The sequence below is a fragment of the Pseudochaenichthys georgianus genome, chromosome 6 (genome assembly GCF_902827115.2).
Source record: "Pseudochaenichthys georgianus chromosome 6, fPseGeo1.2, whole genome shotgun sequence".
In the NCBI taxonomy this organism is placed as follows: Eukaryota; Metazoa; Chordata; class Actinopteri; order Perciformes; family Channichthyidae; genus Pseudochaenichthys; species Pseudochaenichthys georgianus.
This window is the reverse complement of record NC_047508.1, coordinates 23,358,370-23,373,052: the sequence shown is the minus strand read 5'-3', so window position 1 is coordinate 23,373,052 and position 14,683 is coordinate 23,358,370. Positions and strand designations below refer to the sequence as shown.

The 14,683-nt window shown below is 42.8% G+C and overlaps 1 protein-coding gene across 1 annotated transcript; it reads right to left on the bottom strand.

The window, feature by feature from the left end:
- Window positions 1–235: 235 nt before the first annotated feature.
- Window positions 236–14,308, bottom strand: plekhg7 (pleckstrin homology domain containing, family G (with RhoGef domain) member 7). The gene is made up of 17 exons (XM_034084353.1): window positions 14,063–14,308; window positions 12,649–13,420; window positions 11,846–11,868; window positions 9,453–9,577; window positions 8,596–8,636; window positions 8,064–8,165; window positions 7,460–7,609; window positions 7,043–7,138; window positions 5,482–5,580; window positions 4,925–5,038; window positions 4,167–4,341; window positions 2,837–2,952; window positions 2,395–2,482; window positions 2,217–2,296; window positions 1,353–1,506; window positions 1,139–1,236; window positions 236–489 (listed from the first exon to the last, which is right to left on the bottom strand). The coding sequence occupies exons 2-17, from the start codon at window positions 13,282–13,284 to the stop codon at window positions 379–381; spliced, it is 2,208 nt and encodes a 735-aa protein (XP_033940244.1). The 5' UTR covers window positions 13,285–13,420; window positions 14,063–14,308; the 3' UTR covers window positions 236–378.
- Window positions 14,309–14,683: the final 375 nt, after the last annotated feature.

The window sequence follows — 14,683 nt, the reverse complement described above, 5'->3', positions numbered from 1 at the left end:
ATCTTGATAAAAAAAGTATTTAATTATCAATATTTGTACGAAGATAGTTTGTTTATGTCCAATGGTACATTTCTCCAATTGGACTTTAAAGCACTTCTGTTAAATGCTACCCTACTCAGCATGTAGCATATAATCAAAGGTTAAAAAAAAATGTAATAAATTGAAGTGTTTTTCATTTGTGAAGGTGATGTGTTTTTAAAAAGGAAAAACATGCAGACACCTTTTACTACATAATTTGATATTTATTGTAAACTACTGCAGCCGCTGCCTTTAAAGGCAGACATTCAATTAACAAAATGATCCTAGTGGTAATACGGTAATTTACAAGACGTCAGGAGACAGTGAGTCCACATTGACAGTAGAGACATTTCCTATGTCTCAGATCTGTGAGGACTCCAGCCACAGGGCGGCGCTCTTCCCGCGCGGACGCTGAGAGTCCAGCTTCAGCAGCGCCTCCACAGCGCCCTCTATCTTCGACATCCAGGTTTTCTGCAGAAAATCACATGAAGGTGGTCATGAAAAGATTTTCCATCACGTTCCTAATCCGGGAGTTAGCAGCTATTTTAAACTTTGATCATGTGAGAGCTCTGGAAAAAATTAAGAGACCGCTAGCATTATCTGTTTTGAATATCTCTAGGTATGTGTTTGGGCAAAATGACTATTCTTTTATTTTATTCTATAAAATACTGACATCATTTCTTTGTGTTGGAATTCAACAGATACTTGAATTGAATGGCGCCACACATGCAGAGATTGATGATCATGTGCATACATCTGTAAAGTAATATGAATCCCTGCATGGACATTTATAAAGCAAAAGACAAACTTGCAGACAAAAAAATGTATGCACATCCAAAGAAAATATATGTTCATAAAGGAACCCCCTGGCAGAAGCATATAAGGTAAATATCAATTACTCAGCAAGGGACAGTGGGTTTGCTCAAATCCTTTAAACTTGGATACATGTCAAAAGATAACTTTTGTTTGTTTTCTGTGAAAGTTTAAAAGTGAAATCTGGCATTACAGAAATGTATGTTAATATAAAACAAATCCACATATGAGGCTGTACATCTTTACAGAACATCATCTGTTCACTTCCTTGTGAACATCAGAGGGATTCACAGCTGAAGGAATGTACCTTGGCAGCCTCGGAGGCAGCTTGCAGGATGAACGCTCCGATACACTGTTGGTAGCGGTTCTGGTGCATGATGATGAAAGAGTGAGGCAGCCCCGACGCTACAAAGGATGCACAACATCGCAATTCTCCCGTTAATATGGACTTACACAACAACGGCTGTGCACACCGTCAGAGAGACGTCAATTCATTCAAACAGAAAGTGAACTTCTATTACTCGAGGCATTGAGCTGATCAACGTTCTTGAGCTGCAGCCGGTCCAGAGAGACAGGCTGGTCCAGGATCGTGAAGGTGCAGCCCTCCTTCAGGAGCTGGTCCAGCTCCAGGCTCTGAGGCAGCCTGAGGGGGTTCTGTTCCGGGCCCACGGACCGCTGCACAGGAAGTGATTCAAGTTACACCAAGCCTTACACTGGATATCTGTCCAGGTCAGACTGAGAGCAGGAGAACGCAGCACTACATTATATCTATTTAATCATTTTGTCCAGTCATGTGCATTGTACAAACTCTTTTTTCCCAACAAAACAAAGAAACATGCCTTCGCGCAGTGCTTCTCAAAGTGTGGTCCGTCAGCGCCCCCTAGTGGTCTGTGAGTATATTGGTAACATTTCACATTTTAAATAAATAAATACATTTAAGTTTTCCGCACTCTCACGGGAATATCTCCGCAATGAAGCGAGCTTAGGTTTCACTTTCAATTGCATGATATAGCCCAGCGCAACACCTTCATCACACATGTTGCCACTTGTTTGTACCATTTTTATGCAATTTGTAATCTGTTCTAGAAAAACAATGTGATTTTGGATATTTGTGGAGTTAGGTGGTCCGCGAGTATTTTTGTATTGGTTAAGTGGTCCTTGGTATGAAAAAGTTTGAGAAACACTGCCTTAGCGTGTGCCTAAAATAAATTGAGAATAATATTTTTTTTAAATCAGGGTAATATATAAAAAAAATCTATCGATTAGTAAACTGATAAATTAAAGATAAAAATAAAATAAATATATATTAAAAATCAGATTAAGGAAAGATAATAATATGATCTAAGATAAAGAGTGAGATTAAAATCGATTGCAAAGCGTCGTACCTTCTTGTTTCTCTTTATCTTTGTGATCAGCAGGAATTCGTCGAACAGGAACAGATAAACATCATTCAGCTTTGTGTTCTCTGGTGATCAAGCACAGAAAGATGACAGATGAGTTAGATTGTTCCTAAACCGAGTCACTGAGCATGTGACGTGTTGGAGCGGTACCATCTGTACACACCTGTGAGCAGCATCTTCCCGTCGTGCAGGAGGCTTCTGTGAGAAATTAGATTTTCCAGAGTGACAGCCTTTAAGAGATGTTTCAGATTCTGAAGGATAAGAAAAGTATGTTCACCTTTTGAAACGTTATCCGATATCGAAAGTGCCGATACTAAAGTTATCGCTAATGACACACTGCATTGAAATGTGAATAGCTTTCTATGCTCTTCCTTATATCTGATTTCTAAGCTAGATAAATTATTTGATCATTTTCAAGTGTTGCTGCTCTGTCAACAAAGCTCTCAGATACACACACACACACACACACACACACACACACACACACACACACACACACACACACACACACACACACACACACACACACACACACACACACACACACACACACACACACACACACACACACACACACACACACACACACACACACACACACACACCTCAGGGACGAAGGCGCGCTTGTCTCTCTCCCACACAGGCAGCCACACAAGGGTGTCTCTCAGCTGTTTCACCTTCTGGTAGTTATCCAGCCATTTCACCTTTCCCTCTAAATCACCTGGAAGCAGAGAGGCATCGGTTCAATCAAGAGGGACAGAAAGACACAAATCTCTCTTCCTGCTTTGAAATCATCATGTGTTATGTATGAGTCACATTAATAACACATAATCACAAAGATAAATGGCTCTTTAGCACTACTTTATTATCTTGTTGTGCTTTCTTCAGTGTAGTGATGGTTGCCTACCAAACACGGGCGTGACCGTGTCGTAAGAGATTTCCGCACACTCGGCTTTTACGGTAAATATTCCGCACACACCCAGAGGACATTGGCCGAGGCTACAATGCGGCTCGGCCTCACCTTTTTAAATGGTTTTATGTGTTTGTGCAATCAAAGATCAGTGAGTCCATACCGTTTGTTTTTCTAGGGCTATTTGTTCAATGCCACAAAGTGTCTGAGGTGCAGTGCCGCAGCACATTTCCCACAGCCTGTCCATCTAGTTACAGAGTAAACCGATACAACAGGTCTGTAAAAAAGAAACAGACTCCTGGCAGCCAGCCAAAACGTGAAGCTTGTTTACTCATAAGTGCCCTTTTGTTTGACAGTGATAGCCAGTGTACATCTATTTAACATGCTGCTGTATTTGACTGCTAAAGGCTTGTCAATCATCCGCCTGGAAAGAAAACTAGAGTCCTGATCACCTGAGTGACATAACTGAGATGTCTAATGCTCAGAGAAATGCTCAGCTCGTCATCAGACGCTGAAAAAAACCTTAAGTTATGAAACTAACCGAGCATCGACACTGTGCTGACTCACCCAGGGAGAGTCAGATAAGGCAGCGCTGACATGCTCAGTGGTGAAGAGCATCACTGTTTATGTAAGTAATGGCATATAATGTACAGATTATCTTGGCCAGGATGATTGAGATTCACTATCTTATCTTGATAACAATTATGAAATGAACACTAGACCATAGAGAAACAGCAGTCTTAAACAAGGTCATTGTAAATAATAAGTTCCCCCTGCATTAATTTAAAAAAGCAACATAGCTTTAGTTGTTCCATCTTTCATGATAACTCCTGTTGTATATTTCAGGCTCTATTATTAACTTCTCCAGGTCACACGTTAGGATATTCATGATTCTCCCAATATTGGTAATTCACCACAATTAACTTTTTTTTTTGATCACGAACGTGGAGGGAAACCCATAATGTCCCATTCATATTTCTCAGTATGGGTTTTTCAATGAGGGGGAAGTAACTTGGTGTGCTCACATATGGAAGTGTCCACTTGCTCTGCTATAACCTGCAGGCCTCTGGTCTCGTCCTCCGTCTGGCATCTCTTGGCGATGTTCCTCAACAGCAGCGGGTACCGAGTCAGCCTCTGCAGCGGCGCCACCAACAGGTCGCGGAGCTGCAGCCTGCGGCACTGTTCGTTCCTCTCGCACCACTGGGGAGGAGAGAGAGAGAGGGTGAGAGGAGAGCTGTCGGTGGGAGAAAGAAGGTCAGAGGGGTGAAAGAGTGGTCATGGTGTTTGTTAGAACAGAAGGGTAATGGGGGGGGGGGGGTTGGATGGGCAGTGATTAGCGTGTGATATCTTAAAAGCAACAAAAAAAAGGCCTAACAAAAACATAAGCATGAGGACAGGGAAGGTTACACAAGGGACACATGGTCACATTCCTGTCTCTGAGAGGCCTTGGTGACACTGAACTGGTTGTTTGCGGTTAAGGCCGTGATGAGTCGCTGCCTGCCGCGGTGTTAAGGTACATGGCCGGCCACATCATACTTGCCAACCTTGAGACCTCAGAAATCGGGTGGATTTGAAAACCAAACAATGGTGTAGCTGTATTAAAGTCCGAGTGGAAACAGTCCTGAGTAAATGTAAATCTGAATTTGTCTGTCAGAAATATAACCCGGGAGGAAACCGGGAGGGGGCAATGAAATCGGGAGTCTTCCGCAAAAATCAGGAGGGTATGCGCACACACACACACACACACACACACACACACACACACACACACACACACACACACCTTCACGTAGGATCCAAAGTCCTCTCGGGGCTTCAGGCTGTCCAGATAAAGCAGAGCCGTGGAGTAGTTGAGGCAGTACTTCTGCAGGCAGTGACAAACGCTCTCCTGGAAAGCCTGCCAACAGAAAGCAGTGTTACACAAACATCAGCAAACAGACCGCAGCAGGCATCGAGCTGCAGATAAACACATCATACAAAGATTTGATACCAGTCTGCAGTCGAGCAAAGCATTTACCCTGGTTCTGAAATATAGCCGATTGCTGTGATACATAACAGTTCGATGAAGAGGTTTTTATTTTTCTCCTTGATATTTGGAGCTGAGATATTCATTATAAAAGAACACAATGTTAAACTAATGTTCACACATTTGTTTTAAAGTGTGAAATGTTTTCTTTGTCTTATCAGTGGAGCTTTACACTGGAACCATTAAGTGAGCGTCCAGTGACAGTCAGCGTGTGTGTGTGTGTGTGTGTGTGTGTGTGTGTGTGTGTGTGTGTGTGTGTGTGTGTGTGTGTGTGTGTGTCAGTGTGTGTCCACGTGTGACTGGGTCAGACTTGCCTTGCTCAGCAGCTCCAGCAGGGTGGGCCCGCCAGCCTCTGTGATCTCAAACGTGTCCTTGATGACGCAGAGGAGGTTGTTCAGGAAACCAAAGCTCACCTGAGGCAGGAAACACTCACGTGTCAGGTGTCAGCACGCAGCCATGCAACACCCTGGTGCGTCACACACACTCAGTTTGTTTACAATATTACACTATTTAAAAGGTCCTCTATTATACTGTTTTTCATCAATATATTGCTGGGTTTGGCTCCAAATACCAAGCAGATCATGCATTGCAGCATCCCATAATCCCCTCTGTTTCAGCCCTGTTTCAAAAGTGCTGATTCTGTGTCTGTTACTTTAGATGATAATAAGGAAACACAAAAGTGCTCGAGGAGGAGATTCAGTTTAATCTCTGGTACCACCAATAAGAAAACTATTTATGTTGTGAGCAGGGTTTCCGTTAGCCGGTAATTACCGGTTTTTAGCTGGTAACATTTATAAAAAACCGGTAAATTCAAAACCTGACGGTGAAAATGTCTGGTAATAATTAGGAGGCTCCGATCGATCGGCCGCCGGTCATTATCGGCCGATATTCACTCTTAATAGTTTGATCGGTGCTCTCTATAAAGGCCGATCAGGAGAGCTGGATCTGATCCATATGGACATAAACGCGAGTGAAGTGTAACCGGACGCGAGAGAGAGATCAGATCAGCTGCTGAGTCTGACCGAGACACGCAGCTCTGCATAATCACCTGAAGCCCCGCCCACTGTTTAGCGAGCTGCAGGAGCTGCATGAGAAACTGTCGTGCTGTCAGGAGAGAGAGAGAGGGAAAAGAGAGGATCCGTTTCTCCCGTGTTATTATTCAAAGTTGATGTAAACTTCTGAATAATGTACGTTATCTACTACAAGTAGTTTGTTTGAATGTAATAATTATGTTGTTTGTTGTTTGTGGAATCATTTATTGAAAAATGAATTTGAATTTTTCGATCTGTTACGATTATAAACTGAAGCAATATAAAAATGAGACCCGTGAACTGAGTTTTAAACTGAAGCATATCTGCTCATAGTCCGGTAATTACCTGCTAACGGAAACTCTGCTACACAACTCTTATTATTATTATTGAAATATGACCGGTAAGTTTCAAATTAGTCCGGTAAAATAAATTCTGCCCGGACATTTGACCGGCGAGAAAAAATCCTAGCAGAAACCCTGGTTGTGAGATAAGATACTGTTTTAGACATTATATTTTATAGCTTTAGACAAAATGTTTCATTGTTTTATGAACGTTGTTTCTAAAGCTTTTGTATGATTTTATTTTAAATGTCATTCATGATGTTTATGTTTGATTCTTTATTGCATGGCTAACTGTCCTATGTTTTTGGTATTTTACTTTGGTATTGGTGCCTCTTTATAAATAATTTATATTTTGTATTGAGGTTAAGACAGAGTTACAATTTGCTGTCTTTTACATTCTGATTCAGCACAAGAAATGAGACTAAATGACAGATGCTCCCAATATTTATGTAAATAAACGTAAACTAACAGGACGTATGCTACGTATTAGCATGGTGTCTCACCAGGCAGAGCTCATTGAGGTTTGCAAACAGCCTCCAGGACTCGATGTCGGCCAGGCAGTTTGTCATCTGAAGGTTTGTGAGTGTAGCCAGAAAGACCTGAAAGCAACAAGAAGTCCAAAAGAGAATAGGCTCAGGCTTTTAGATTCATAATCCATCAGTGTGAAGAATGGATACCTAAAGACACTTTTACATGAACCTCCCTGTAAGGAATTTAGTGACAGGAACACAACACAAAGCAGCAGGCGTTGGGTTTCCTTTGGGTTGGGTCGATTTAATTGTGATCGTGTGTGTGTGTGTGTGTGTGTGTGTGTGTGTGTGTGTGTGTGTGTGTGTGTGTGTGTGTGTGTGTGTGTGTGTGTGTGTGTGTGCGTGCGCGTGCGTGCGCGTTTGCATTTAGAGGTTTGTAGGGACAGTCACCTCTTTCAGAACCATGAGCTGATCCAGGAAGTAAACACACTCGCTGGTGAAGAGTTCCAAGATGGCCTCTTGTCTTTTAAAGCCCTGAGGGTCAGAGGACGCGCTCACCTGGGAGGAATGGTCCTGCAGGAACTCTGCCAGAGAGTATTCCTGCACACACAGGGAGAAATACAGAAAGTCACTTTTATAAAGAAAGACTGGAAAATGATCATTCTATGTATTAGTGTGTTGGTATAAAAGGTCAACTGTGTCACTGTAAAGCTCAGACTACCACCCTGACACACTGCAGCGTGTGTCAGTGTTTGTTTACATTCACGTGCAGGGTCGACCTGACTGGTAACTAACTGCCTAGAAATCCTGGTTCTTGAACAACGTGACTCATCTAAAACGTTGCGGGAGCTTCCCTTTAACTGCCGTCCTGTTATTTCTGAGTCACTCGTTAAACACTGAGATCTATTTGGTTTGGAAATCTGGACCTTTAAGCCTAAACTCTGACTCTGCTTGCATTAGAGCCCACTGCAAAGACAGAACCAACATGGTGATTTACATAACAAACAGCCGGGATGCTTAAGGGCTTTTGCTGCTGACAGTGCTCATTTCTCACCTTATACCTCTGCAGGTCATGGTTCCTCCAGTCCTGAATCTGTGATGTTGACAGATAGTTTTCAATATCTGCTGCTGTGCCTGTCTGTGACTTCCCTTTAGTCTGAAAAATACACAGTTATTATATTAAATGAGTCTTCAAAACACTATGTCCAAAAACTGAACTTTGGTTTGAGTTCTGCATTTCAAATGTTAAACCTAACACAAAAGCTGAATAGAGGAACCACATTAATCTGCTTTGAGAAGTGGGTCAGGGAACAATGTCCAAACCAACTGCTAAAACAAAGTTCATTAAAAAAAAAACACAAACACACAATTGGCAACAGCCACACACACACACACACACACACTAAAGTACCGATACTAAAGTTATCGCTAATGACACAATGCATTGAAATGTGAATAGCTTTCTATGCTCTTCCTTACATCTGATTTTTAAGCTAGATAAATGATTTGATCATTTTCAAGTGTTGCTGCTCTGTCAACAACACACACACACACACACACACCACCCCCCCCCCCCCCCCACCTACCGTGCTTCGTCGCGAAAAGGGCCACTTTGACTTCTTTGTATCTGTACAAAATCATAAACATACGAAAAAAAGATTAGAAACAAAACAGAACAAGCAGGAATATGTGACAGATGACAGGATTATAATGAGACAAACTAAACCGTGTCGGGCTTTAGGGTTACAACTTTGGACTTTCTATGCAAATATAAGAGGTGGAATTAAAGACGCAAAAGTGGCACAAAACACAGACAAACTATAATCTGATAAACCCGTTCAATCTGAGGCTAAGAACGGTTTCAGTGCTAATGCTCAGAGTCTCTAAATCAGCATCAAGCATGGAGGTGTTGCACATTATGGTTTTCTTGATGAATGACTGCAATGACTGGCATTCAAGATTTCTGATGGATTAAATAGAGAATTGGGGTTTGTTTACAACATTACAATGTGTACAATGATAAAAGTTCTGAAGTGGTCAAGCATCATAGCTCATTGCTGAAAAACTAATGGGACAGCAACTGTGGGCTTACAGCTGTCTTTTAACTAGAACATATTACAGGACTGTGATTCAAGTTCTCAAGTCAAACCAGGTTACTCATCCTCCTAGGTGTCAAGGGTCAACACCTAGACTGTGAGGGGTTAAAAAAAAGCATCAAAATCAAATAATAATCAAACCTGTGATGCTCACATGTTTGGATATTCAGAACAACATGCGAGGATGGGTTACAGCATGATAGCTCATTTTGCAAGGGCCAGGTTTATAAATGTGATAAATGAGGTTGAAGAAGCATCAATGCACTTATACTGTAGGGTTAAATCAGCCGTTTGGTTTGCATAGCACATATTATTAGCATTATTTATAAAACAATGTAGAATATTACCAGAGAATGAGTCGTTTAACATGTCAGCCGCTCCATTGGAAACAAAAAGGTCTCCTGGTGAAACGTCCGATCCGGGTAAGCTGACCACCACGGAGCTGCGCCTCCTCTCCTGAAGCCTGAGAGAACTGACAGACACGTCAAGATTAAAACCAGTAGTAACGTTTAACATCTTCCAAACAGCATCCGATACTCAGTTACAAGAAGTATCTTACTCTATTGTAAATGAAACACAGCAAGAGGGCCACAGGAAATAACAGAATTCCTCTTGGCATTTTACATGGTGCAAATACCTCCAAAATACCATCTGCATTGTGATGCAAAATGGTGATTAAAATGAGCAAGAGAACTTATCAGGGATAAAGTGTTATGTGTGTGGTTTATGCGCTATTAATGGCTCACTATATTTAGGTGGAAGGCAGCGAGCTGTCAGTGTGCCAGTTGTAATCCTCCTGGTCTCTTTTTCATAATTTTTTTAGTAACCAAAGCATGGCTGCGGCTGGAAAAACACAGACCTGCCTTTTACCCTCAGGCGAAGCTCGAGCAGCCACTGTTCAAGTGTTTTGACTTATACCCTGCTGTACTCCAGGGATTACGGCTGGATGTTAAATAGATAGGTGTTACAAAATTAAAACCCTCTGTTACGTTCCCTGGTACGTAACACCCTTCTAAATGTAATTCAATGTTTTATTTTGTGCCGAGCCGACTAATAATCTTGACAGGGCATGGCCAACATGAACATCTGCCAATAAAACTTGATTGTTGACTGCGTGACTCAAACAATCACAATCCCAACTGTCGCTCTGCTAGCAGGAGCTTTCCTTCAGCGTGGCTGCAGTCAGCAGAAAAGGTCTGCACCGCAACAAGAAGAGCTGGTTTAGCCAAATCTTCACTTTCAGCCCGCTGATTGACAGCTGGCGTCAACATGCTGGGTTTGCCTTTAAAAAGAAAAGTTTAGAGTTTGGACATTGATGGGGAAGGAGACATAGAAATACAAAAACTGAGTTATAAAATCCAATTCAAACCATTGGTAGATTATTTACACAACAGCAATTATATCTGGGTTGATCAACTCATTTAAAAAAAGGTAAAGGTTATCAGGACAGTATCAGACCATAAGGAAGCCTGGCTCGAGATGCGGGCTAATGACCCTGTTTATAACAACACACGGAAGTGGAGCAGAAGTAAAAGCAAGGGCAACAACGCTGGTTCTGGTTTTTCTCAGTTTACATTTAAATGTAAAATCTGCTTTATTAGACTGAATTATCTCTTTGAAACGTTGTCCCTCTTACTGCTCATAACATCCACTCATACAGTAGCTACAGTTGCACAAGAAGCAAACGAGACTAACTTGAGTGTGCCACATGACTGACATGGGGACATGATGTATTGGGAGGATAAGTTAGTCCGAACCCAAGCAGGAGTACAGGAGTGGTATGTTTCTTTTTTCTCCAAGACACTTGAAATTGTCAAAGCACCAACTGTTTTCCTCTCTCTCTGGCAACCTGATACAACCCCCCTACCAGATCAATGTATAGGCAGGCAGTGCTGAATCAGTGAGGCGGACAATGGTCAGCACCTGAGCACTGTAGAGGATACGTGCTTAATGGGACAGTAAGAAAGGCACGATTACTGCTCTAAACCAGGTCAATGCCTCCTTGCAGTTCATTCCACAGCGGGCTCACAATGACATCTTGTTGCTTTGTGACCGTTCAGAAAGCTTCCTCTGTGTCAGCCTCTCTGCCAACAAGAGAACTTGTAAAAATGGTTGTTTTGTTCCTGAACAACAAGAGGAATAATTATGCTCAAAAACAAAACTGTCCCAGCCACTGGCTCGCAGGGCCCGGCACTGTAAGAAGCACAGTGCCAGGGAGCAATTAACGGGACAATAGCTGCCTAATTATCCAGTGAGGGGAAGAGCCCAGCAGCCCAATAGGAGGGGTGCGGGTGGGAGTGAGAGAAAACAGCCTTAATGAGGGTTTGTCTAGCCCGTACATAACCATGGCACTCTCACAACTTAACCCACCAAGCTTATGCCCCATTAACAAAGACATGAATGACAATGAATGAACAATGAGGCTCCTTTAACCGAAGGTCCAATCATCCTCGCTCACGAGTGTCCTGAGAGCACATGGGAGGCCCTCATGATGCTGAGTGTTGTAGCACACGTTGTCTCAAATATTTTGGAAACAGCAGCGTTAACTATGGAAATTAGAGATGAATCAGAGAGATAGAAAAACAAACGTGAACACTAAAGTCCAGTTTATCAGTTACAGGAAATATATTTGACTACATTCCTGATATGCAAACATATTCTCACATGCTTCAAAGTGAAGCATGGTTTTTTGGCGACAGGGCACACAGACGACATGCAAAGCAGTCCAAGAGACACCTACCTAGTGTGGCAGAGCTCTTTCTCCTGCAAAAAAGAGGAAAACACCGCATCAGTCAATGGAAAGCCATACACAAACACATTGAGTCATTAACTTCTCCTTGAAGTTCCAGCATTTAATCAAAACAAGTTCTTATTTAATGTATTGCTCTGAAGTTTCCAAAGCTCTAATTATTAAACTATTTACATGCCATCATTTTATCACTGTCTTACAGTGCACTCAACATTTAATAGAGGGTGCAGAGACCTCCTATGGCCAACGATACCGCTGTATCACTTTCAAAGACATTCTCATTTGAATCAGTGTTTTAAGTGGTCGCTTGAATTGAAAAGCCTCTGATATCTGAGGAGAATGTCGGGACTCTATTGAGAATGAGCTCCGTTGAATACCACGAGCTGATGAATAGATCTCCCCATTATCTTTTTCCATCGCTCACTGACCCCTCCATTATTGGGTGACTGCTGACTGCGGTGAATAGGGGCCCAAGGAGAGCACTTCCCAGGGTTCTCCAGGCAGTGGGCTTGGTCAGAGCTGTCAGTGCATGTAACTGCTGATTCATTTGCTGTCAAAAGCTTGCATTGTGAGTGACCACCACAGGAGGCAAGGCAGCATGAGGGAGAGAAGGTTTCCGCAAGGAAGGAATGTGTAACCATTTAATTTATAGGCTTTGGATAAAAAACCTCACCAGACTAGAGCGTGTGACTCGTGGTGGTGGGGAGATGTTTGCGTGATGATTAGGGCATCAAATGATTATATGTGCAGATATGTTTTAATTAAAGTCACTCAGACAACTTGTAAAAACTCACCTGTGCTCCACTTTCAGGAAATCTAAAATCTTGCATCACAGTAGGATGAGCACTGTGACATTCTTGTATTTTACAAGTGATGCCATTGTCAAAAGTCTTTGATCTGTGCGATCTTGTTCTCTGTCGCCCTGAGGATGAGATGGGCTGAGGATCGGGACAGATCTCTCCATCAGAGAGGGGGCTGGCTGCGAGAGGAGACTTGACTCTGTGTACTGGGGACAGAGGGGTTGTGGGGGAAGGCTCCTCCTCAGTGCTCCCCATCATCATAACAGGGTCCCGGAAATCTGGTAGGATCGGACGTCGGGTGCTCCTCATCCTCCTCAAGGTGGGAGACGTGGAGATGCGTGCGGGGGCTTGTCGGTCAAACTGGAAGAGAGGTGTGACCAAGCCATCATTGTCCACCAGGGACGAATGTCTCAGCTTGGAGTGTGTCCGTGAGAGATCTATGTGCATTATGATTGGGCTGCTGGTCTGACACTCCTTGTGCTCTAATGTCCCACAGTCTGTTTGTGTCTCTGCGTTTGCCACACCTGTAGTGACAACTTCACTTTCAACCAACTCAATGTAACTCCAGTCCAGCTTCTTCTCAACGTCCTGGTCTTTATCCTGTAGAATAACGTGCTGCAGTGTAGACATTATAACCTCAAAGGCATTGTAGTGCAGCAGAAAACGTGTGATCTGATGGTCGGGTTGCTCCACCTCCACTGAGTTAAGGTCAGATGATAATCCTGTTGCATTCCAGCACTGTTCACACCATTCACTTCTCAGGCTTCTGGGGAGAAAAGTAAAAAATGTGTCAATACAATAAATGTGTTACAAAATAAAGAAGGGTGGGCCCAACCAGCCTCCTAATCTTCGGAAAGAGGATTTGAACAGTGTTATAAATAGACAGTTGGCAGTAAAGTGGCCAATAGGAGATAAAGTGTACAGTTTAGTAAACCTTAACACTACTATGTGTGTGAATGTTGGCAAATCATGTGAAGTAGATTCAGTCATTGGGAGGGATAGTGTTGCTACAGCACACATGTCACAATGTACAGTAATTGCATAGTGTGGCATTGTGGTGTGTGAAACACAAAGAACGAGAGGCAGCAATGCAATGTATTTCAACTCTGTTGTCTCGGAGTACTGCCAGGTCCACTGTTTGTACACTGGTATTGATTTCCCCCTTTGGTAGCCGACTAAAGATGGCCCACGATAGTTTTTATTATCGTTTTCCCTACATATTAGGTTCATTTCAAGCCTTGCATGCTGTTAAGTCACATCCACGAGGCAACAAAGGTTAGAGAAACAATGTATGAGAAAGTTTACAGCACTAATCAACTGCTCTGAAAAACACCTGTGTGAAAGCAGAAGCAACATGTGCTCGGAAAACAGCTTGTTACATTTTAACAAAGTCTGGTGTACTACTTACATATTCCGGGAAAGACTTGAACGACTCGCGGGGAAGTGACGAGTGACCGGGAGAGAAGTCCCGCCGCTGTCGGAGGCAAACTGAGCCGGCTCGGTATTAAACTCGCAGTTTGCAAAAGAAGAAGAAAGCCTCCGACGGTGTTTAGCTTTCTGACAGAACACACAGGTCCGTGTGCTGCCGACTGACGGAGGGAGGGAGGTAGGGAGGAGAGCACTGTCCGCAAGCTGGTGGAAAGGTGCGACTGCAGTGCCTACATGGGACATCAATACACGCACGCACGCACGCACGCACGCACGCACACACACGCACACACACACACACACACACACACACACACACACACACACACACACACACACACACACACACACACACACACACACACACACACACACTTTCTCTCTCTATCTCCCCAACCCATACAGAAACAGTAAGTAGTTAATGAAACCTAATTACATATCTATATTTGGTTGGATTATTGAGAAATGTATTACCTATCACTTTATTGTTACACTTTATACGTTCAAAAATATCTTATTTTATGTCACTCTGATTAACAAAAACGTACTAAAATACAAGCAGTAGGAGCTTTAAGTGTCACCAAGTTGGCCGACACAAATT